The sequence below is a fragment of the Thunnus albacares genome, chromosome 11 (genome assembly GCF_914725855.1).
Source record: "Thunnus albacares chromosome 11, fThuAlb1.1, whole genome shotgun sequence".
Classification (NCBI taxonomy): Eukaryota; Metazoa; Chordata; class Actinopteri; order Scombriformes; family Scombridae; genus Thunnus; species Thunnus albacares.
The window spans coordinates 2,296,981-2,321,500 of record NC_058116.1 but is presented as its reverse complement, the minus strand read 5'-3'; the positions used below and the strand labels follow the sequence as shown (position 1 = coordinate 2,321,500).

At 41.0% G+C, this 24,520-nt stretch overlaps 1 protein-coding gene across 1 annotated transcript in view; it reads right to left on the bottom strand.

The window, feature by feature from the left end:
* The window catches only part of znf385b (zinc finger protein 385B), a 70,810-nt gene that overhangs the window by 39,284 nt on the left and 7,006 nt on the right, over window positions 1-24,520 (bottom strand). Inside the window, exons 2-3 of the mRNA XM_044366192.1 lie at window positions 17,813-17,871; window positions 989-1,126 (exon numbers count right to left, since the gene is read on the bottom strand). Coding sequence (XP_044222127.1) covers window positions 989-1,124 — 136 coding nt within the window. The 5' untranslated portion in view covers window positions 1,125-1,126; window positions 17,813-17,871. The remainder of the gene's footprint in view (window positions 1-988; window positions 1,127-17,812; window positions 17,872-24,520) is intronic.

The window sequence follows — 24,520 nt, the reverse complement described above, 5'->3', positions numbered from 1 at the left end:
AAAAAGCTTTAAAAAGAGACGTCTTCACAGTTACTGAACACATGCTAAATTGACGAGGTAACATGTTCACTTGTGCGTATAACTTTTGGCACTGTCTGTAATTGTCTGTAAATGTCCTTCATCATCTGATAGATCATTAGTTATGTAATGGCCCAAATATTTAGCCTCATTACACACTTTAAGGGCAATGCCAGACAGGAAGAAATCAGAAATTAATAATTTTCTGTCTTCTCTACTTCTGACTATCATCATATTACTCTCAAACTGTAGGAGAACACTACAAGGTGGGTTGGAGTGACAGGAGATAATAGAGTTGTGAAGTGGGAGGAGCTGCTTGTTCTGGATGTATTTTTCCCCATTCTGAATTATCATTTCAAATTTCTTCTAATAATATCCTAACTGTTCTACAACATAAAAACATGGGACTGTCCCGGATACTGAAGCGATCCTATAGGTTTGTATTATGGCCTCCAGTTTTAATTATTTCAACTTCATCTCTGTCCATCAGTTTGGCATGGCAGATGACTCTAAATACTACAATACCCATGAGCCTCTGCCGCTGTTGCGCAGGAAAAGAAGACGCCAGTCAGAGACGTGAATCAGGCTGTGATTTGAAAACCTTTTTTGTTGAATCAAAAGTGAATTCATTTAAGATGAAGATTGAATTTGATTTTCAGTTTTTCTACATTAGTGGATCATAGGGCTGAATTTGAAGCTCTGCAATTAGATGAAATGCACCTTGGGAATCATATTAAATTCTAACCTTATGTTTTTATGTACACAGGCTGGACTTTTTATCAAAGAGCCAGATATTTTTTTATACAGGTGATCATCTTTTGTACTGTTGCTTCATGCCTGTCTAAGCTGTGAAAGTGCTCTGTGAGTCATCGTCTGTACAGAACATGAACAGGATTTTTACTTGCCCGAAATAGTTCTTCCCACTTTGCAACAAAATACAGAGCATTGGTGCTGGAACATTGTTAGTCACCTGGGGAAGGAGTCTGCTGGGCAGATAGACCGATGGCTGTGGGTGTTGGAGTGTCCATCAGCTCCTGACACACCCCTCCAAAGGCAAAGATCTGCCCACTCTCCAGGAACTGAGAGGGGCTGAGAGGAGTCTTCATTCCTGAGGAAGAGAAAGAACAAGAGAAAACAGACATAAATGATGATCACTGATGGTGGTATCCCTAAATTCATTTATAGGTTTTACAGTACAGTAAAACAAGTTAAAACCAGCACTTGAAATGGCCACCCATTAATTAAAATTAAATGACAAATACGTGTCAAAAGAGGCATTGAGGTCCAATAGATCTAAAGACCTGCAGTGGATTCACTTGCAGAGTGAAAGTACAGTAATAGTAGTAGTAGTACAGCTAAAAGACACCATATCTGCCCATAGAAGAAATCACTACAGAACACTGAAACCACTCCAGTGTGAGGCAAATGATATAAAGCATCAGTGATCCAACACAGAAGCACTGCATGAAGTGCAAGTGTAAAGGTGACACTGAACATCCACAAGAAAAAGAAATGATCTAAAAGGAGACACTCACTGAAGGACAGACAGGCAGACAGACGGGAGTGAGGCCTGAATGACACTGGATGCAGAGTGTGAAGCATCAAATGCTCACAGGGAGAGTGATAAAGTAATGAGTAAGAGGAGATAGGAAAGATGACATATGTGTGTGTATCCAGTGTACTGTGTGTGTGTGTGTGTGTGTGTGTGTGTGTGTATGTGTGTGTGTGTGTGTGTGTGTGTGTGTGTGTTTATGTGTGTGTGTCTGTATGTCAGTCCATGGCTGTGTCCATCTGTTGTCCTATCAGCTCTGCCAAGTCACATGACCTCAAAGAGGACACACTCATTTTTTCATGTTCAGTTAGCTTGATTGCTATGACCTCCACAGAGGTGGACTTACCATTAGGCAAAGGTCGGCAATTACCATAAGCCCCAAGCTAACAAGGGCCCCATAAAACACCTCATAAACTTATGGTTAAGTTTGTTTTTTTTTACTTTTCCCTAATTAATTATGTCTTTCTAAAAATCCATACGCTAAAATGGTATCAGAAAGATTAATTCATATCTCAGGGGCCCGCCCTCAATCCCCACTACATATGGCTATTCCACGATTTTACTGCACATCTGCGGAAATGATCCAGGACAACAGTAGCCAACTCATGTAAACAAATGGCTCGGCATGATGTACAGACTTTTGAAAAATGAGCAAAGCTACCTCAGCGATGCTGAAAAAAGGAGAAAAAGGGAGGAAAGCAGAAAGTTTTTAACAAAACTGCCATAGGTAACAACCTTTTTCACAGCAGCTACTGATGACATTAAAGTCCCTTTCACACATGCAGTCTTTCCCTGAAATGTTCTGGAACATTTCCTGCATGGGGTCATGTGTGAATGAGAGCAGGGATTGCTATTCAGGGAAATGTGAACTGCTAATTTCCCACCTCAAGACCTAATAACATTTCAGGGAAAATGTAAGTACAGCTGTGTTGTGAATGAAAGCAGTAACATTGCAGGGACAAGCACGTAAAGGGTTACGTCCATCTGACGAAAGACGCTTTCACATGGAGCGAGCGAACCAGTCACACGAATCCGCTGATGATGTATTTGAATCTGAAACTTGCTTATGGTTGCCTTGCCAATTTATGGCAGTTGGCATCCATAAGTGTTGCATTATCGCCATCTGGTGGACTGTCCCTTGTCCCATCTATTCCGGCATCGCCATGGCATGTGTGAAAAGGCACAAGATGGAAATGTTCCTGAATGTAGCTGCATGTATGAATTGTGGAAATCACTAGTGGAGACTGAAAGGTTATCCCAGTAATTTACCTTAAACTATGTGTGACAGAGCTTAACATTACTGAAGAACAGCAAGAAACCGCTGCTTGGGCTTGCACTAGTGTTAGCATTGCTAATACTGGTGAAGAGCAGCTACCCATTGCTGCAGACTGTGCCAGCCCAGGTTGCTCAAGCGATGCTACTGCTACATGCAAGACAACCTTATAGGATCCTTTGACTGGAGATGGTGATGGAACTGACTCTCCATGATAACTCCCAGCCATACACAATATAGCTTCATGGCTTACGACATATGACATACCACAAAAAAGAAAACATATACGCATAGAGCTCTCATTTTTTCCTTAGGTTTGTGGGAAATGGTATTCATTAAAGGTAGATTCAGTCACTCTGGAGTAAGATTGTTGATATTTGAACTAACTAAACACCTAAACAAATACACTCCTCCCTTCACGTTCCTTCTGAAGCTCCATCCCCCAAAGTCATGGACGTGCATTACCAAGGCAACAACTAAAAGAGAAATATAGCTGAATCCAGAGCAATGTGTCAGCTGTAGAGTGACTTCTGTTCCTCTCACACTTTATCATGAGCGGAAATAAAATTTCGTCTCATGTGTGCACAACAGTCGGTCCATACTCTCCTCCTCTCTGTGGCCTCCACACTTCTCACTCAACCTGCGTTCAGCGTCTGTGTCCACAGAAGCAGCCGTCTGTCAGCTGCAGCTCCTGGAGAGCTGAGAGGACAAACTGCCTTCACCAGGCTGACTGACAGCAGACATTTACTGAACCAAAACAGATAGATAGATAGATTCTTTATTGTTATTGTATTAATACACAATGAAATACAGTTTGGCAGCAATCCTCAGCGTAGCAGCTTGGATAAAACTGAATAAATAGAGAATAAAATAAAGTAGTTAAATATGATAAAGTATTATACAAACTATATACATAGCAATAAAATAGTTTTCATGTCGGCTCAATGGGAAGAAATCAACAGTGTTTGTATTTATTGATTGAAAACATATACAGCGGGATATTTGTGTGATTTAAACAGCTGCCTGCTCAGATTACACTTCACTAAATACCACAGAAACAGACTCCGAGCATGAGAAAACACAAGGGGGTCTCTGATTCAGTGTGGATTGGTACATGTCATAAAATGGAAGCGTATCTGTTCCATGAGAGAACACTTTTTATGTGAACTGGCCACAGCCTCTCTCTCTCCAGTTCACCAGCCCTCCCCCCACCATCCAACAGGGGCTGGAGACGGGAGACTGTCATGTCCTCACACAGACAGCTGCTCTGATGACTTCCCCCTGTCCTGTGCATGAGCACAAATGCCCCCTGCTGATTGGCTGGAATAGTGTTGTGCGGCTCACTCTGAGCCAATGTGTTTACATGCCCTTTTACAGAGCCAGTGCTGTGTATTAACACCGGATTTTTTTTCAGCATACAAACAGAACAGACAGCTAGAGGACTGTGAGGAGATATTCACTGAATTTGACAAAAAGTTTATTGAATTAGAGTCGCTGACTCTACCTTTAAACGTTGTTAAAAACAAAAACTTACATTTAGATTTTGTCATGTGGCAGACACTTTTATCTAAAGTGACTTACAAGTGAGACAAGACAATCAAGCATTAGACAGTGACTCCCATGTCTCAAGTAGCTGACTAGCTGAATTACTGAATTAACAACAATATTAGATTTTTTTTTTAATTACTGTCCTTATCTAAACGTATGAAGTGAGCCACACAACATACTGTTGTGAAAGGTTATGTTCCAAGGCTGTATTTTTTGTTATTTACATTAATACAAATGTCAGTGGAATTTTAGATGAGGTTTTCTCTTTTCTGGAACAGAACCTGAAAGTTCCTGTTTCACTTTGTCCCTCTATTGCTGTTGAGATATTTCAGTCTGAATCGAAGTGGTGGACCATATTTCTTTGGTTTTCAGACATTTCCTTATTATTAAGCTCCCAGTCGGATATATAAACTTTCAAGAAAAACTGGTAACTACAGTAACTCTGATATGACATGGACGCAGCATAAGATTATGTTGTAGTGCTGAGTCGTTCCTATTACAAAACTAAGGGAAAAATGTGATTTGTCAGCATAGAGGGTGAAACATTTGTATCTGATGATCATAAAATAAAGCTATAGTATGGCTCTGTTATCCAGGAGACTGCGCTGCTTTCACACTTCCTGTCTCTCTCACATCCAGCTGGTTGTTAGTAGTCGACTTTATGTTCTGCAGACAGCTGGTTAATCTGCCACTGTGATGAATTAGCTACAAAATGTGCGCACACACATACACACACACACACACACACACACACACACACACACACACACACACACACACACACACACACACACACACACACACACACACACACAGAGTCAGTTGATGCTGACATCAGCTTTAGCAAGGGAAGGATTAAATATATCTGTTCTATTTAGCTGAGAATTACACACACACACACACACACACATATCCAGGTAAATACATACATACACACACATGCTCACTCACACATAGGGTAAGATGCAGACAAAGAAAGAGCAAGTCAGTGAACTGAGCATTCAGCATCAAAATGATATGAAATGTGTATTTACCTTTTCTGCCATAATGTGTGTGTGAGAGTGTGTGCGTGTGTGTGAGTCTAATCCAGGCTGACCAAGCAGTCAGTAATCAGAGAGGCCAGCTGTGGGTTATAATCCCACACACACAGACACATACACGTGCACGCGTGCACACACACACACAAACAGCAGTAAAGCAACAATGTGATTCCTGATTGAAGAGGAAAAGCAGAAATATTTCCTTCAGTGTCTGATAAAAGCAGGTCAGTGCTTCCACTGCTACCTGAAGAAATAAATGCTTCCATCTTTAAAGACTGGAAAGAGACTCAATAGAGTGTAAAGGACTACTTCACTGGGTTTCAGCCTCATCTCCATGTCTTAAAACTCAGTATATTGTGAACTATAGTGGATCATCACTCTCTGCATCACTGAGGCAGCCACTCCAGATCTCAGATTGTGCCACAACGTAGTCATTCTACATGACTTCTCTCAATAACACTGTGGCTAATATGTTTGCATGCTAGCATATTTTGTGTCAGTAAATACCATACATGGTGTTAAATTACAGAAACACATATACTGTATGAAGGAACTGCTCTGCCTGTGTTAGCATGTGTTTCTTTTATTTGATCTTTGGGCCTGCAGCAGAGGCCGACCTAGACAACTAGTCCTTAGGACATTAACCTAAATAGCTACCTAACTGGGTAATTGTAGCATAGAGGAGCCCATTTTATTCTCCATGGAGAGCTCTAACAGAGCAGTGCTCAGCTGGAGGTTTGTGAATATATGTCCACACCAGCAGAGTTTGGTTCTAGCTCTGGGTTGCAAACTTTCATGCTTCTGACATGTGACACACGCATTCACCTTCAGTCTCATGCTCTCATGCTGCCCAAACAATTCTTACACCAAAACATTTCTTACACCAAAAATCAAGGAAGAATTGCAGGATGTAATGATGTTGAAAGACACCATTACAAACAAGGAGAAAGTAAAGAACTGATTCGAGATTGAAAGAAAAAGTTTAAGGATGAAAGAGAAACACATAGAAGCAGCCCAGGTGTCAGCTGATGGAGAGACATGAACAAATTCAAAGCAAGAAAACTGGTAAGGAACTTACACCTGTATCTAGATGAATTACTGTTCTGGTAAATGTTTTTAAAGGTACAATCTGTTATCCAAATGTAAACTAAAGGGCATCCCCACTAACAAAAGTCAAAAACAAGATTGAAACCTGCTATAAAAGGACTTACAAAGCTTTTAATACAGGCACTAGCACTACACAACAACTCTATTAACATGATGTTTTCTTATGCTGTTAAAAGGTTGTTTACCTCAGTAAATAGATTTTTTTTGTCAGTCATGGTGGGAAAAATGATGTTAACCATGATAGGTTTGTTAAACATAAGTGCACCCAAGAAGCCACAAAAGAAAACATCAACTGTCCATTCAATTAAAGCAGGGCAAGCAGTTCAGGCACCTGCTGATTAGATCTCTGGAGCGGAGAGAGAAAACCCTTTTTATAATGTAAAAATTACGGTCAGGTGGGGTCCCAGAAAATCTCCCTTATTTTCAAAGCCCAGTGTTGACAGGTATGAGTGAACCAGGTCAAGTGAAAGATAATGTTTTACTTGAGTCGATGACAATAACGCTCACAACAGAACCTTTACAAGTAAAAAGTCCAGTAAGTAAGTCAAGTACTTTATCAAACCACCTGTTCAACAAGCAATTTGTAGAAAAGTGATATTTTCAACTGCTTTGCCTGCAGTGTCCCATCTACTGCCAGCATTTTTACACAACCACAGCACGCTAGTTAGGCTAATACCAGACCAATAAGGGGCATCAGTAACAGTAGCATTATTGATAAAATCCTAATGATACCCATCCCTAATTATGATAATGCAACCAATACACATAATTCACAAGGATTGTAACAACACACCACAAATATAACATGAAGAAAGTCAAGGAAATGTATGCCTTTGCTCATCCCCATATTAAGGTAAACCTATTTTTTGATTCAGATTGTCTTGGCTACATTATTGTATGTGGTGGGATGATAAATTAGTAGGCAGATTTACTTCATGGTTAGTCTGGCTCTCCGTCCTGCCAATGTGGTACCATGAAAAAAATAGTGAAGAACACCGATGTATACAGTATTTGGCTGAGTGAGTGAGTGAGTGTTCATGTATATATTTGGCTGTGTGTGTGTGCGTATGTATGTGTTCATGTATTTGGCTAAGTGAGTGTGGTCATGAGTGAGTGAGTGCATGTGTGTGTATAAACCCTTGTTATTGCCTTTTTAACTGGTGAACATTCAATAAAACATTATGGTTTTGATATTGGAAACAACATGTCTTTGACTTTAATCAATGAACAAACCTGTCTGCCCTTTATTGGGTTAGTGTATGTCTAATATTGTGAATTCCCGGGGTGGTGTAGTCAGGCTATATCCTTAAATCTTAGACCTAAGCTCCCATTCTCATCATATGTGCAAACTGTTTATTCTTTTAAACCCTGATGGTGAATTGAGTCCAGATGTGTGCACATGAATAAGTGCGCATAGCCCATGGCATCAAAACTCACTCCAGCCAGGTACCCAAAGTTGGCAACCCTGTTATAGCTGTTTGTATGTTCAAACTTATAATTATTTCTGCGTGGAGATTTATGCAAACTAGTTTTTGTGTAGCAATTGTATTTTAAACCTTAGATTACAAAACATTATGCCAGGCTAAATTACCTAATACCTTCACCTCGGTTAGCATAATCCAATATTTCCCGCTGATTCTAAACTGATATTATCCTCTAGCTTAACTGAAACACATATTGTCCATGTATGCAGACAGTATATGAATACAACAAAGTCATACCTAAGTGTTATGTTTAATTTCTTTTGGCCCCTAAATCTGTTATTTTTGGAAGTTATGCTACAACTTGTGATGCTACAATGACTTCCTGTTGACTTCTTTCAGACATTTTCCTTTTTGGTTTTAACAGTGCAACCAGATTTAATCAATGACTAGTTTGTAAGAAGCTGTTTCTACAAACTTAGGAAGAACTTTACACACAAACTTAGCAGTAGATTTATGATTTACGAATAGCTGGTGCCACCCAGTCCAGAGCTCTTTGAGGTAAGCCCAACTACATCTAGATTTAATTGCTCAACTTCCTATAGCTAGCTTTGGTCACAAAAAGTAAGGCTCACACAACGGCAGCTACATATTATGTTCCTTGTTGAGCCTGACCAGAACGCACACAATTCAGCATCTAAACTGGGCTACTGTGGTGTTTGTTGGCAGATTTTTAGCTGTTTAATCTGGTACAGCCGACTGGCTAATTAGCTGTCAAGCATGGCTAATGATGTTGGCAAGTTCACTTTCCCTAAAACTTAAAGATTCTTGCAAACAAAAAGCACAATGCTAGCAAGCTAGCATTTGCTGTAGTTTACAGTGTGTCTGTGTATAGCAGTCTCACAGTTACGCTGATGAAAGCACACGCAGTTTAGGGTTGACTAGCTATATGCAAATATACACCCAACGTCACACCTGCTGGTGGATGCCATGAGAGAGATTTAAATAGTGATTAATTTGATGGATTTCTTGTATATATTATATACAGTGCTGCTTGAAAGTTTGTGAACCCTTTAGAATTTGCTCTATTTCTACATAAATATGACCTAAAACCTGAGCAGATTTCCATTCCTAAAACTAGCTAAAGAGACATCAGTTAAACAAATGAGACAAAAACTTTACACTTGTTCATTTATTTATTGAGGAAAATGATCCAATGTTACATATTTGTGTGTGGCAAAAGTATGTGAACCTCTGGGATTGTCAATTAATTTGAAGGGGAAATTAGAGTGGGGTGTTTCAATCAATGGGATGAGAATCAAGTGTGAGTCTGGGAGGCCCTGCCTTATTTAAAGAAGAGGAATCTGGGTCTTCACTATCAAAGTCTGAGCTTCACAACACAGGTTTGTGGAAGTGTGTCATGGCTCAAACAAAGGATATTTCTGAGGACTTAAAAGAAGAGTTGTTGATGCTCACCACCTGGAAAGGCTTACAAAACCATTTCAAGAGTTTGGACTCCACCTGTCGATCTGTCAGGCAGATCGTGTAGACATCCAACACCATTGCTACCCTCACCAGGAGTGGTCGAACAACAGTGATCACACCAAGAGCAGGCATGTAATACTCCGGGAGGCCACCAGAGACCCCAGGGTAATATTTAGGAAACTAAAGGCCTCTCTTGCAGTGGCTACAGTCAATGTTCATGAGTCCACCATCAGTAGAGCATTGAACATCAATGGTATGCATGGCAGCGTTGCAAGGAGAAAGCCACTTCTCTCCAAAAAGAACATTACTGCTATCTACGATTCACTCAAGACCACGTGGATAAGCCAGAAGGCGATTGGAACGATGTTCTGTGGATGGATGAGACCAAAATCAAACTTTTAGGCTTTAATGCGAAGCGTTATGTTTGGCGATGAGCAAACACTGTACTCCAGCATAAGAACCTTAACCCATCTGTGAAACATGGTGGTGGTAGTATCATGGTTTGGGCTGCTTTGCTGCCTCTGGACCAGGACAGCTTGCAATCAATGAAGGAGCTATGAGTTCTGTACCAGCAAATTCTACAGGAAAATGTCAAGATATCCATCCATGAATTGAAGCTCAACAGCAAGTGGGTCATGCAGTAAGACAACGACACTAAACACACAAGTTGCTCTACCAAAGAATGGTTAGGGCAGAAGAAAGTTAATGTTTTGGAATGGACAAGTCAAAGTCCTGACCTAAATCCTATAGAAATGCTGTGGAAGGACCTGAAGCAGGCGGTTCATGCAAAGAAGCCCACCAACATCCCTGAGTTGAGACTGTTCTGTAAGGAGAAATGGGTTAAAATTCCAAGCTGATGTACAGGTCTGATAAACAGTTACTGGAAACGTTTGGTTGAAGTTATTGCTACAAAAGGGGGTCACACCAGTTACTGAAAGCAAGGATTCACATACTTTTGCCTCACACAAATATGTTAGATTGGATAATTTTCCTCAATAAATAAATGAAAATGTTTTTTGTCTCATTTGTTTAATTGAAAAAGCCTTTGACAGCTTAGATAGGCAAGTGCTCTGGAAGCTCTTGGGTCACTATGGCCTACCCTCTAAGATCATCAACTTAATAAAGAACATGTACCAGGATTTCAATGGCTGGGTGATCTGCAAGGGGAAACTGTCAGACACCTTTGCCATCACAACACGGGTGAGGCAGGGTTGTCCTCTTTCTCCTCTGATTTTCCTCATTGCCATTGACGGGATCATGAGAAGAACAACTGAAAATCAACGGACAGGAATCCAGTGGACCCTGTTTACACAGCTCGAGGACCTTGATTTTGCAGATGACTTTGCACTAGTCTCTGAAAACCATACACACATGCAACAGAAGACAGATAGGCTACAGACTAATAGTGACCAGCTTGGACTCTAGATCAACACCGGAAAAACCAAGACCATGAGGGTAAATCTGAAAACACATGATCCAATCACACTCAGGGGAGAGGCCATAGAGGACGTGGAGCATTTTACCTACCTGGGGAGTAACATCAGCAAGGATGGAGGAGCAGACAGGGACATTGAGGCAAGCATCAGCAAAGCACAGGTATCATTCAAGATACTCAGGCCAATCTGGTTGTCCAAACAACTCTCCAACAACACCAAGCTACGGATCTTCACTACCAATGTGAAGACTATCCTGCTCTATGGCTCCGAAACGTGGAAGACTACCGAGGGCCTCACAAGCAAGATCCAAGTGTTTGTTAACAAATGCCTGCGCTACATCCTCAAGCTGTGGTGGCCCACCAAAACCACAAATGAGGAGCTGTGGAGGATAACAAACCAGGAAAGCATAGCTACCACCATCAAAAGGAGAAAGTGGAACTGGATAGGGCATACCCTGAGGAAGGACTCAAACAACATCACTAGACAGGCCCTGGATTCCAACCTGCAGGGGAAGAGGAAAGCCGGTAGGTCGAGAAACACCTGGAGACGTTCCACACTCCAAGACCTGAAGAACATCGGAGTGAGCTGGCAAGAAGCAAAGGCCCGGGCCCAGAAGAGAGTGAGATGGAGAGCTCTGGTAGACGCCCTATGCCTCTCAACGGGGTAAAGAGGATTAAGTCAAGTAAGTCAAGTCAGTTTAATTGGGTTCACTTTATCTAGTTTTAGACCTTGTGTAAATATCTGATCACGTTTTAGGTCATATTTATGCAGAAATACAGAAAATTCTAAAGGGTTCACAAACTTTCAAGCAGCACTGTAGTTACAAATGTTGTTTTCAAACTAAGGGGTCAATCACTTCAATGTGATGTAATGTAATGTCATTGTGACACTGAGCTACTCCTAAACCTAGGCTAGTTGAACTCTTGACCTTGTTTCTATCTGAGGGTTGGTTGTTTATCCTCTGGGGTTAGCTAGATGTATCATTGCCTTAAGCCTATTGTCTTAGAAACTGTCTGGCTCATGAGGTACCTAAACAAGCTAAATTTGAAGGATGTCCTTGTTTGAAGTTATTGATTGACCATGAGGTCTCTGTGGGATCATCCATGACCACACTTGCTTGTAAGAAGATGTAACAGTTTGTGGAAGTGTCCATTTAGGGACCTGACTGTTTTTAACTTACTTGGAGAGGTATAAAGCTGTCTGGTTTGTGTTCACAAGCTTTAGAGAAAGGGCCAGCTGAATCACATGCTTTCTTTCCAAAAATACAAGATAATTGTATTTTTGTTTTGTGTTTTTGTATTTGGACATTTGTATAATTGTTACTGATTGTGTAATGGATTGTACAGTGTGTACAACTGTTTCAGCAAGTAACAAAGTTTAATGCTTTCATTATGTCTCTGTGTGGTTCTTGAGCAACGATGAAAAATTTCCACGACAATGTGCTGACAGGAAGAGTGTGAGATGATAAAAATATAGAATATCAATTTCTCACTTTTGGCAACTGATTTTTTCTTTTAGGAATGGAACGCAATAACAAGAAATCTCATAACAGAGAAGACCTATGTTACAGCAAGAAAAAACATGCCTTTATAAAAAAAAATTAACCATTGCAAGCTTCACTCAACATAATGTACTATAATGAATACTATTTGACTGCTATGTATGTCAGCTTTTCAGGAATTAAAAGGCAACTGCAGTGCATTTTATTGTTCAGTGGGGTATGAAAGGCTTGTATGAGCCATTGTTCTGGTCTGAAGTTTTATTTCAGCCCATAGAGGCGTGTTACCCTTCAACTTATCTGACAAAATGGGAAATCACTAAACCTGGAGATACAAGGTTTTCCCCATTAGACATCTTATCTAATCTTATCTAGCTGTTTGTATGTCAGCGTGTGGACAAACAAGAAGCTGATTGGTCAAAAGCTCTGAATCCTGGTAGTTGGGGTGGGTTTGTGTGGGGGGAGCACTAATGTATGTCCCTGTTCCCTAAGAGAGACTGTGCACAACATACACACACACACACACATATACACACACGCACACACACTAACCTGAGGGGACGACGGGACAAAGAAACTAATGGAGATGTGAAAAGACAGAGAGAGAGGTCTTAGAGTGGCTGTCTCTCACCCTGAGGCCAGTAGCTGGTAATAACAGTGGTCAAACACACACGCACACACACACACACACACACACAATACAGAGCAGTGACCTGCAGCAGCAGCGAGGCTGAAACTAACTACTAGATACAATTTGATGTTTGTATATTCATCCCGCAGGAATATGAGATCCTACAATCAAAAGGAAACTCAAAGAAATTCAAAACATCGCCTTAATGTGCAGCTTTGTTTCTGATATATTTAAAAAAATATATATATTTAAATTAGACCAATAATTTCTATTTTTTCTCATAAGGTACATTTTTTTCAGAACCGACAACAGAAATCCAGGTCAAATAAAATTAAACCTTGACTTTCCCTGGTTGATCTCTGGTGCTTTGTTTTTCTTCAAGATGGCTTCTAAGACAGAACTTCTTCTCACAGGCTGTATATGACCTCCAGCAGGCTCAATCTGAGCAAACCATTTCTAAACTGAAAATCATAACAGGAGCAGCTCTGACCTGAAACCACTAACTTATCATTGGTTTAATTGAGCTTGTTGGGAGGAAGAAATACCTGCCAGGCTGAATTCAGGGCAAAATACTTAAACAGATGGTTCATTTTCCTGGCTCACTCTTCATACACCTCACATTTTCCTTCCAAAGCAAAAACTGCTTCATTGTTGTTAAATGGTGATTCTAACCTATAATTAAGCATGTCACAGAGAAAACTACTAAAGATGCCAGCAATTAGATAGAAACATCCACATTCTGTATAATTTTTTTTATCAACGGTGCAGTTTATTGATGTAATGATATACTGTTTGATGCCTGTGAAACATTATCATGCAGAAACCAATCTTGATTAAATTCAATATTGATGTATTCCGCTAATTTGTGTTATGTGGATGGTAATATCTATGGTCACTCAGAGAGCTAAATGCACTGCAACAAAACTCAATCAAATGGAGATAACATATTCACCAATTTGACATCACATAGGCTATGCGGCATAACAAAATGCACTGCAAATACAGACAATACAACAAACACAGAAAACAGACTGCTCAACATCAGTTTCACTCTTACTGAAATTATTCATGCTAGTTATGAAAACAAACACAATTTTCCTGCTGAGATGCTGTTTTAAATCCTTAAAGTCATTAAAATTCAAACATCACAATGGCACTAACAACAGCCAGTCTGATGAGATCACATTCATTCATGTTCAGGCTGCAGTGAATCTGAAGAGCTGCAGGAGGCTGAAACCTGAAGACACCTTGGAGGACACATAGGGTGCTTTCCATTCAGCTAATTATGCTTCCTCCCTTCCTTCAGCCAATGATGTTCCAATCCCTGAAATGTGTCTCAGAGGAGAGACCACAAGTATATACTATGTGGAAGGTTTTTTTACCGGACTCCAACACCCCTTTTAACGTGAATCTTGAACGTTCGTGAACATTTTTCATGTTTATTCATACAATAAAAGCTATTATATGTGTGCTCAATCTGAATCATTAATATATCTTAAAAACATTTTTATAATAAATAAATCTATAAGTGCTGTTTCTATCAGTCACATTCTATGACACCCTGACACCACAATAAATTTATAAACGGTGTTGATGATTATTTCTACACATTTGTCAGTTGTATATCACAAGTAATTGCTGGCTCCTAAAAATTATGCTACAGAGAGCAAGAATGTCCCGTTTGGTAAATACAACTCCATCCTCGCATCTCTTTCTCGCATCCTCACTGGGAGCCGCTATGACTTGAGGAAGAGACGTGAGTGAGTAGTCATGTTAGCCAAAATGGAAAACACCCATAGAGTTAGATAGGTGAAAAAGACAGGTTTGCAAATGGTCTACCCTCCTTTCCATCTGTTTTCTGGTTGTCATGGAGGTGCTGTGTAGTAACACCACAACTGGTGATGTCACTGTGGTTTGTCCACTGGGAAACTATGACACACACATGCACACATGCACGCACACACACACACACACACACACACACACGCACACACACACACACACAGTTAGATGAAAGGTGATCTGCAGTCTGTTTGTTCATCGTCACTTTTCTGTCCAAGTTGTATCTAAAAGTTCACTGCCCAATGCTAAGAAAAAACTTTCTTCATAGAACACTACATAAAACACACACACGACTACACCCCACAACCACTCATGACACTCACCACACATCCACCAAACAGGACACACAATGGAAATTCCACACAAGCAAGGCCCCTACACAAAGACACACACCGTATCCACCCACTCATGCAACCACCCACCCACCCACCGGACCCTGAAACCAGGCAGATCAGCAGGCATTACTTCAAACTTCTACAGTCAGTACACCATAAACACATCATTGACACAGCCATATCTTCACACACATTAGCTCCGGGGAAAGCCATTGCTGTCTAAGACACTGAATAGGCACATGGTTTTTGAGGTGAAACAGATTTATTGTCTTCACCTCAGACTTGGTTTACGTTGTTAAATGTTGCAGTGTGTGTTGGTCAGCTGGTCTTGTTTGTTACTGCTGGAGTTTGCTGCTCTGCTAACGTTAGTCTCTGAGTGACGGTGTAGAAAAATCACAATATATTACATATTTATCTCACAAAGGTAATTATTTAGTCATTAAATCGAAAAATGCTTGAAACTGATGCATCTTTTGAAGATGAACTACAAGGTAACTCTAGCATGTGCACACTGTTGACTGTCCGAGTGCTGCACCGCCCTCGCAATTGAGTCCTGCCTTTTTCATTTCGTCAAGGCAGTGGCCGGTAATACAAAGGCCTTTGAGTTAGACAGGCAGGGAAAACCCTGCAGATACTCTCCTCCCCCTCCTCCTACGGGACAACCCTCTGCTTCCTGTTGATAGAGCCAAGATGGAGGATCAGTTTCCACCAAGCGGCGACCTCTGGGGCTGTAAAATGAAGCCAAAGCGGAAGTACCAAAAACTGCAGTTCCTTGAATGGCCACTTGAGGCTAGCTCCAAAAGCGAGTCATTCCTCATAGACCCCCATGTTAAAATGTCCAACTTTACAGCAGAAATAAACATGTTTACAGCCTGGTACAAAAAAACGATTTTGATCTCTATAGCTAATTTTTCCCTTCATGACAACTGTACGGGGGGTGAATTTTTTTATAACTCACCCGTTTAAATTTTATTAAGCCATAAAGTTATGCATAATGAAGGACATGGCTGCTTTGAGTGACAGGTCCGCCAGCCGCTAGGTGGCTTGCCCGCCTCTTTGCCCATTTTTGATTGGCTGGAAGTTAGGCAGCATCATGCACTGACAAGATGGCGACGGCTGGAGTGGCTCACTTTGAGCTTCAAAGCCACTCTTCAGAAACCAACGGGTGATGTCACGGTAACTACGTCCATATTTTTATACAGTCTATTGTTTCCACCCCTACCTAGATTCCAGGCATCCTATGAGTTCTCATTATACCTAGGCTCACGTAGCACCTTGTCAGAGCAGCTCACCCTCCATGAACAACAGGAACACAAAGGCACACATACATCACCGACGGCCCCACTTCCCCATCCCCACCTTCTACATACCCAGGCATCCCAACAACCATTGGGAGAGTCCCCCAAGTCTCTCACTGCCTCCTCACACCAAAACCCTCATGATACCTTTGATACCCAACCACCGGAATGAGCATTGGGACACATCCCCCAACCACCAACAGACACACCTCAACCCACTACACCTTCACAACTACCCCCCATCTATTGTTACCATAGATGAATCAAGCTCATAAACCACTTTCATTCTCATAACCAGTTTGATCACACCCATTTCACATAACCATTCAAGTGGGAACCTAAAATGCCCCAACTGCACATGAAGATACAAACACTAATTAAGTTAGACAGGTGGGCCCTACGTATACATAAACTCCTGGCAGATGCTCTGGACAATTTGTCAAAAGCTGAATGCAACGCCTTAATTCAATTAGAAAAGCAACCCAATATAATAATCAAACCAGCTGATAAAGGTTCCAAAATTCATCACTATTAATCTCTGTATCACAACAAGTTAATCACAGCCAAACAGAGAGAGTTCATATTTGGACTGGATAACCCACATCCCTGTCAGTTCTATCTATTACCCAAAATCCACAAAGACCTCCATGCCTGGACCACCCCCTTTGAGGTTCCTCCTGGTCGTCCAATAGTTTCAGACTGCAATAACGCATCCTACAACACGGTCACAGTTCTCTTCAAAACCCTCAGACAGAGAGGTTACTCCAAAAGATTAATCAGGACCACAACACCTTGGCCTTCCTCACTCCCACTCACTCCAATAACACCAGTCCCACCACTCCTACAGGATCACAGCATATCATTGAACCATTAAACAGAACTTCCAAAACATACAGGCAGAACACCTACCCCTCCAGAATCACAGAGTAATTTCGACACTCAGAAAGAACAAGAACCTAAAAGACATACTGGTACGATCTGCCTTCACACAACATGTACAACCAACACAGCCACACCACGACACATACTATAAAACAGAAAATTCATTACTAACCCATACACCGGGGCTGCTCACCCCACACTAGGTTCATTTTCCCTCAAAACCAGTAGCGTGGTCTACTATCACATGCACTACTTGCATGAGAGACTGGGTACAACCATCACAGCAACCCCAACCCCAACCACTTCCTACCTCTGCCTAACCTTTGCCTACCTATCACCTACCCCCACCTGACTCTACCCCAGACTTAACCACCTTCCTTCAGTCTGTATATGGAACTGTTAACTTCAGCCACCATGGGATGTGTTCTACTTGTAGTACACCTTACCTTATTGTTGACTGTGTCCTGTTGCTGCTTCCTAGATTCCTTCCAGACAAGTCACCAACCTGCAAATAATAGAAATATTAAATTGATTAACATTAACTGGCCTGCCATGTCCTATTGTTGTTCTGTATTCAATGATCTGTTTAACCCAACCACTCACAGGTTATCATCTTAAATAATTATCTGTCTCACATCTACACAATTATTCCTACATCTACTGATCATACCTACCTTCCTTATAAATATCCAATTTATTTTATATGTACAGTCTCATTCCTTCCCCCTGAGCCTGTCATCACACTGGACACTTCAACCTACACTATACTCCAGATAATTTTTTTTGCTTTTATTTTGTGTGTGATGTGTTAATTTTCACTTTACCTTTCAACCTGTTTTTGTAATTCACTTTTGATACACTAACAAATAATAAAAATTCTATTAAAAAATAAGTATTAAAAAATTACATTTTAATACCTTGAGTCCCAAGGTATTGGAACCCCTTAAGGAACACCCGGAGTCCATGTCTGTAGGTCAGCATAATAGAACCCCAATGAGAACATTGAACCCTAACTCTAACCCAAACCAAACCTTTACCATAAACCATTCATCCCTAACCCCTAACCTTAACCTAACAATTTTCACATTATCCCTAACCTTACCCAGGACCTCAGAAATTATGGTTTGCCTCATTAGGTAGTAGCCATTAAGCTACAGTAGTATTCATTGATAATGGTGGAGTCAGCCATTGCTGCACTGGATTCAAATTGGCTTCACATGCATACAGGTTCACAAGAAACCTGCTGTTTGGAATTTGTTTGGAATTTGATCTCATTGATATATCAGCCTCATTGTTTACTGTTCGCTATCCTACAGCTGTATCAGAGCTGTATTAAGTTACTGCTAATGCTAACCCAACATTTCCTACTGCTGCTGCTTAAGATGGTTAAAAACTGCTTTTATTGTGAAGCATTAACAGGAAACACAGTGTATTTTTTGACAGTGGATTATAAGTTTTAAAATTTATAGAGAGTAATGGACCAAGAAGGAGCAGCCACAGTGAGCTCTATCATATCTTCTGATTTTGAAATGAAGTTACATGAAATGATGGTTACATTAATCAACTCAGTTAATATGGTTTAATGTGACTGATTATTACTAATGGGTGATCATTAATGACTGATTCCACTCTGTTGCTTTCAGCATGAACAGAAGCATTTTGACAGACAGAGATTTCATTTGGATCACACAAGTGATGTAGAGTGTGTTTGTGTGAATTCTAATCCTCTCTTATGTGTATGAGACGTAATATTGTATGGTTTACATACTGCAGCAGGGATTACACACACACACACACACACACACACACACACACACACACACACACACACAAGGTAGTTTTGTCTGTCCAACCTTCACTTCAGGACACTCTGACTCTTGTTCTGTCTTTAAATAGCTGCTGTGCTCCATCAGGACCCGACACTTAACTGTTCAAGGTGAAACTCAGCGCTAACTGCTCCTGCTAACAAAGGTGCAGACCCAAGAGGCCCCCGTCACTAATGAACCACCTCACTGAACTCAAAGAGGAAGAAGAGATGTAACCGTTTTTTTGTTGCTTTGGTGTTTCAATGTCAAGAGAAGTCCTTTGACTGATGAACTAATTACTCAGCATTAATGTAGACATGCAGACTCTTCTCTGAGGTTGTGTGTACACAGAAAGCACTTCAGTCATGTCTCTCAGTCATCCATCTCACGCACATCTGACAGGACAGATACAGTTCTACTTTAATCAATGAAGCTGGCGTAACGGCTCACCTTTCACTCATGCATAAATGCGACTGACTCTGTTTCCTGTCTGAACAGGAAGCTTTAGAATCACAGAGATTAAACCAGATGTTCCTCTATTACGGATTGTCAGGGATTAACATACACACACACACACACCACTGCATGTAGGTTACCCAGCAGGCTGTGCAGGATTTGGTGGGACATGATTGGTTGAGCCAGAAGGGGATTGTGGGATTGGGATTATAATCCACAGATGAGTGTGTGTGTGTGTGTGTGTGTGTGTGTGTGTGTGTGTGTGTGTGTGTGTGTGTGTGTGTGTTTATGTGTTTATGTGTGTGTTGTGGCTCAGTTAGTATAATCTGTGGTCTAATAATAGAGATTACCACTCGCACTCTACTGAACATCTACTGACAGTTGTCTGACCCTGCCCCTTCCTCGCTGAAGTGTCCCTCAGACAAACACTGACCCTCTCTGACCTCCCTGTGACTCTGTGTGTGTTGTGTCACTGAGGTGACCGTCAGTCTGCAGAAAACAAACACTCTAAAGTATTTGAGAACAGAAGTTCAGTCTTGACCTTTGGGAACAGCATGTGTGACAAAATAATCTAAAGTCAAATCTAAAACCAAGTTCTTCAATCTGCAAATGGACCTGGTTCAGGTGTCATCACATGACAAAAGTTCCACACTGAAGGCTGATTTATGGTTGTGCATTAAGGGTTTACAGCACAACTGACATGCCCCTCCTCAAAAATGTAACTACCCGCCAGGGCTCTGCCTGCTAAAGAGATACTATATGGGGACTGCAAGATCTGTGATTGGTCAACCTGGACTGCTTGTGTTTCTTTTACAGGTTGCTGACGCTGTTGTCGGTCGTTGAGAGTGAAAACAACATGAAGCAAGTTGAAAAAAAGACTCCTTTTCATTAAGACACATCTGTCAAAGTCACTTACACTGGAAACCTACTGCCCAACGCAACTCCTGCTCTCTATCAGTGAATGAATGAATGTAAATATGGCAACTGCACAGCAGTAGTTTCATAAGTAAAGAAAAGAATGCGAACACAGTAATAATGTAGAAAATATAATTAAAGCATGACATGGCCTGAACACAGATGATACGTTCATCTAGTGTTGCAGTGGTGACACCACTTAAAGCAGTTTTACTACATGCATTAGTAGCAGTATTAGGAAGAGTAGCAGTAGTATAATGTCTTCATCCCGACGCAACACCAAACAGATTCCCTCTGTAGCATGAACTGTTGACCCTCTGCACATTTTAGGTATTGTATAGCAGGACAAACTCCCAGGTACTGACTGAAGATTGGAGAACCTGGAGAACCAGGCTCTGACTATCTATAACCATCTCCTGCTTGTTAATGACATATAAGTCGCCTTGTTTAGAAATGTGATAGACTAATACCTCATTATTAACCCAGTGCATGCTGCCCCAGCCCCCCATGACCCTTATCAAGTTAAGCAGGTACAAAGGATGTATGCATGTATGATTTTTAAAAAAAAATCAGTTAATATTCTCTGCCAGCAGCTGCAGTGTGATCGCAAGCAGCCACAATCTGGGCTCAACGCCAGTCTAGGAACCCATTTACACCTGGCATTAAATGCAATCTATATCTGGATAAGGAAAATGTGTATTAATGCAAGGTGTAAAAGCACTCAGAACACACTGATCGGAATGTGCTCCGATCAGCCAGACCACATCTGGAGGTGGTCAGACTGGCACTGTGATTGGATCTCAGCAGGTGTAAATGCAATCTGTCCAATGTGACCACATTCATAAGAAGAAAATCTGCCCTAACTCTGCCTCTTCCTGCTAGCTTTAGTAGTGGTGGATCCCTCACAAAAAATGAATGTTGCCCATCCACAGCATCACTTCCCCATGTTTGTTGACAAGGCTCATGGATAGGGGGTCATTATCCAGATAATGAGTCCAGATAGAGATCACATGTAAGGTGTAAACTGATCCTAGATCTGGTGTACCTGGCTGCAGGACAGCTGCCAGACTAAGCCAGACCAGCTACACCGATCTGATTCTGGGTGCCAACATCCCTAAAACCAAAAGACCGCTTCTTGTTGTGATGGACAAACACAGAAGAAATTGCCAACACTCAACCACAATATTACACTTGTGGATGTTGGCTTTGTTGCTTCTCAGTCAATTGAACATTTTCACAGCAGACATTTTGACTTGTCAAGCTGGAGTAAATAACAGGTGTAAATAATAACATTAATGATGGCTGCATTGCATTTAGGTGAGCCAATACCAGGCTCTGGTGTTGTGCATGCTCACTCACTGACATGGCTTACTGGGACAATTAATGGAATGGAGCCATCGTTATTGTTAATGCTTTTCCTGCTTTGACAAATCAAAATGTCTGCCAAGAAAAGGGTCTGTTCACTATTATTCAGCATCACTTCCATGACTGACATGAAAGGAAAGCTGTAAATGTTTTCTCTGTCTGTATTCTTTATTTCTACAAATTACTCCTAAACGAGCAGAACCTCAGAACAACAAACATATTGTGGGAGTACAACGTGGTGAGTATCTATTCACAGCAGAAGATGAGGACTTGAAGCTGCAGCCGGGCAAACATTAACCCGACCCGAAAGACGAGAAGAAGGCTATGACATCACTTCCTTCTCAACATGCTGAGTCATCAAACATTCAAAACCTGCTCCACTCAACTAATGGAAGAAGAAACATGAGACACACACACAGAAACACACACCTTGGTAGGTAGGGGGTTTAAAGACCGAGTCATTCGTTTCTACTCTCTAAAAGTATTTTGTATTACAAATGGAAGTTTATAGAAGTTTATAGAGAGGAGAGGGGAAGGGAAGAGAGGAGAGGAGAGGAGAGGAGGAGGAGGAGGAGGAGGAGGAGGATGCACAGGGTGAAATTGTGTCTCAGTTTCTATATAAAGACCAACCTTCACCTTCACATTAAGGACACCGTGACTTTGTGTTTGATAGGATCAACTTTACTGCCATTTTCCTGCTGACACACAGAGGCTGTCTGTCTGCCTTTCTGACTGAATGTCTGAGAGTAATGTCTACAGTAAGCCAGACAAATCTGAAAACGAATCTTGTTCTTTCCATTTGTGGCCCTTCGTCCACACTAAGCCCATGTTTTTCACACTCAAAAACTGAACAGTAACACTTTATTTGAACTCCCCCTATTTGACATTTATAAGCAGCATCTAAACATTTCATTAATAGTTTATAGAACACTATAATGTTGCTCTAAGCAGATATATGGTCTTTTGTAAGTGCTTACTGACGTAGTTATCATCAACTTTATTTCCAGCTTTCATAACTTGAGGCTGGTTTATAAACAGATAATGAATGACAATATAGTAAAACACAGTTGTTGGGGGCTTTTTTGTTTGTTTTTTTGAAAAATGTCTCCAGGGTGGACAAATCTGAAAACACCTGCCTCATGGACATGGAAAACAATGATGTAACCCTGGCTGGGGGCTATGTGGCTGTAAAATTAAAAGATAAGGTTGGTTATATTCACATCTCATGAAGATCAAATCCAACGATGAATGGATCTACTAACAAGTCATTTGTATATCAAAACCTCTCATCTTATTCCTCTGTGCCGTCGAGCTCCACTGTTGTCTAACAACTATTAAAAACACATCAGTGAGCCACACTGTTGCACTGGATGACATGATCCTTCACAACCATGAACAGGCACTGTAGTTTATTTTGACTCAATCCCACACACCATCCGGCTGCCAAAAATACTCACTGGAGCACCAAATGTGAATTTATCCGCAGCTGAAAATAGTCCCCAACAAATGCAGTATTTCCTCCTGTTTGAGTCACTTGCTAAAAACTACAGTGTCCAGCTATACCGAGGCTATTTTAAGAGTGAAGCTATATATTTGAGATGTTTTTAAAGAATCACATCATCAGTAGGAACCACCGACAGGGTAGTAGAATCTGAGAGTATAGAGAGGCAGACTAACACATTATTGGTTTTGGTCTTTTAGTGAGATTAGTTGACAATAACAAAAATATTGAGTATGAAAAGTCGTATCCTTTAAGAGGACTTTCTGTTCTGCTCTAACCCTCTCTGTGATCACTCATTTTAAATGTGAATCACACAATACAGTTGTTGTCATAAAACTGTATGTATGTTGATTCTATCAGATGACCTCTGACCATAAAATAGTGATTTGATCAACTGCTTTGTTACTGTTTACTGTTCACCTCATTAACAGGTGACAATTATGACCTGGTCAAAATACTATTTTCTGCTCATTCAATTGTCATGACAGAGAACAGCTTAGTCATAAGTTCGGCTGTATTAAAACACAGTATAGGTGATGATGAAAAGCAGGAAGGGACACAAGCTGAGACTCAGCAGAGTAGCAACTCTGTCTGTCCCGCTACTGAACACATGTTGGCTCTAATAAACAGTTTTGTGTGGATGCATGTTGTCTTCAAATGCAAACAGCATTTTCAGATTTAGCCTGATTAGTGTGGTCTAACTGTCTCACAGGTTGAACTCCTGACTACTTCCTGCAGCCTCCAGCTGATGACACAGTGTGTATGTGTGTGTATGTGTGTCAGTGTGACCTTCACAACCTCTCAGTGTGTATGTATAATACCACAGAGACACAAGTCGCGAGGAAACACTTCATCACTGCCGTCCTATTTACACACACACTTTCTCTTTCACACACACACACACACACACTGTCAACTTTTCCTTTATACACTCTGTCCTCTTTACACACACTTTCCTAACCTCTCTCTCTCAGCTCGCTGTCAGGCCACTAATTGTGTTTTTGATAATAATCAGCCAATCACATTTCATTACTGTCATCACTTCCTCTGTGTCACATGACGGGAAATTAATTAAAACTTCCTGAGACAACATGGGGTGCAGGACTCTCACA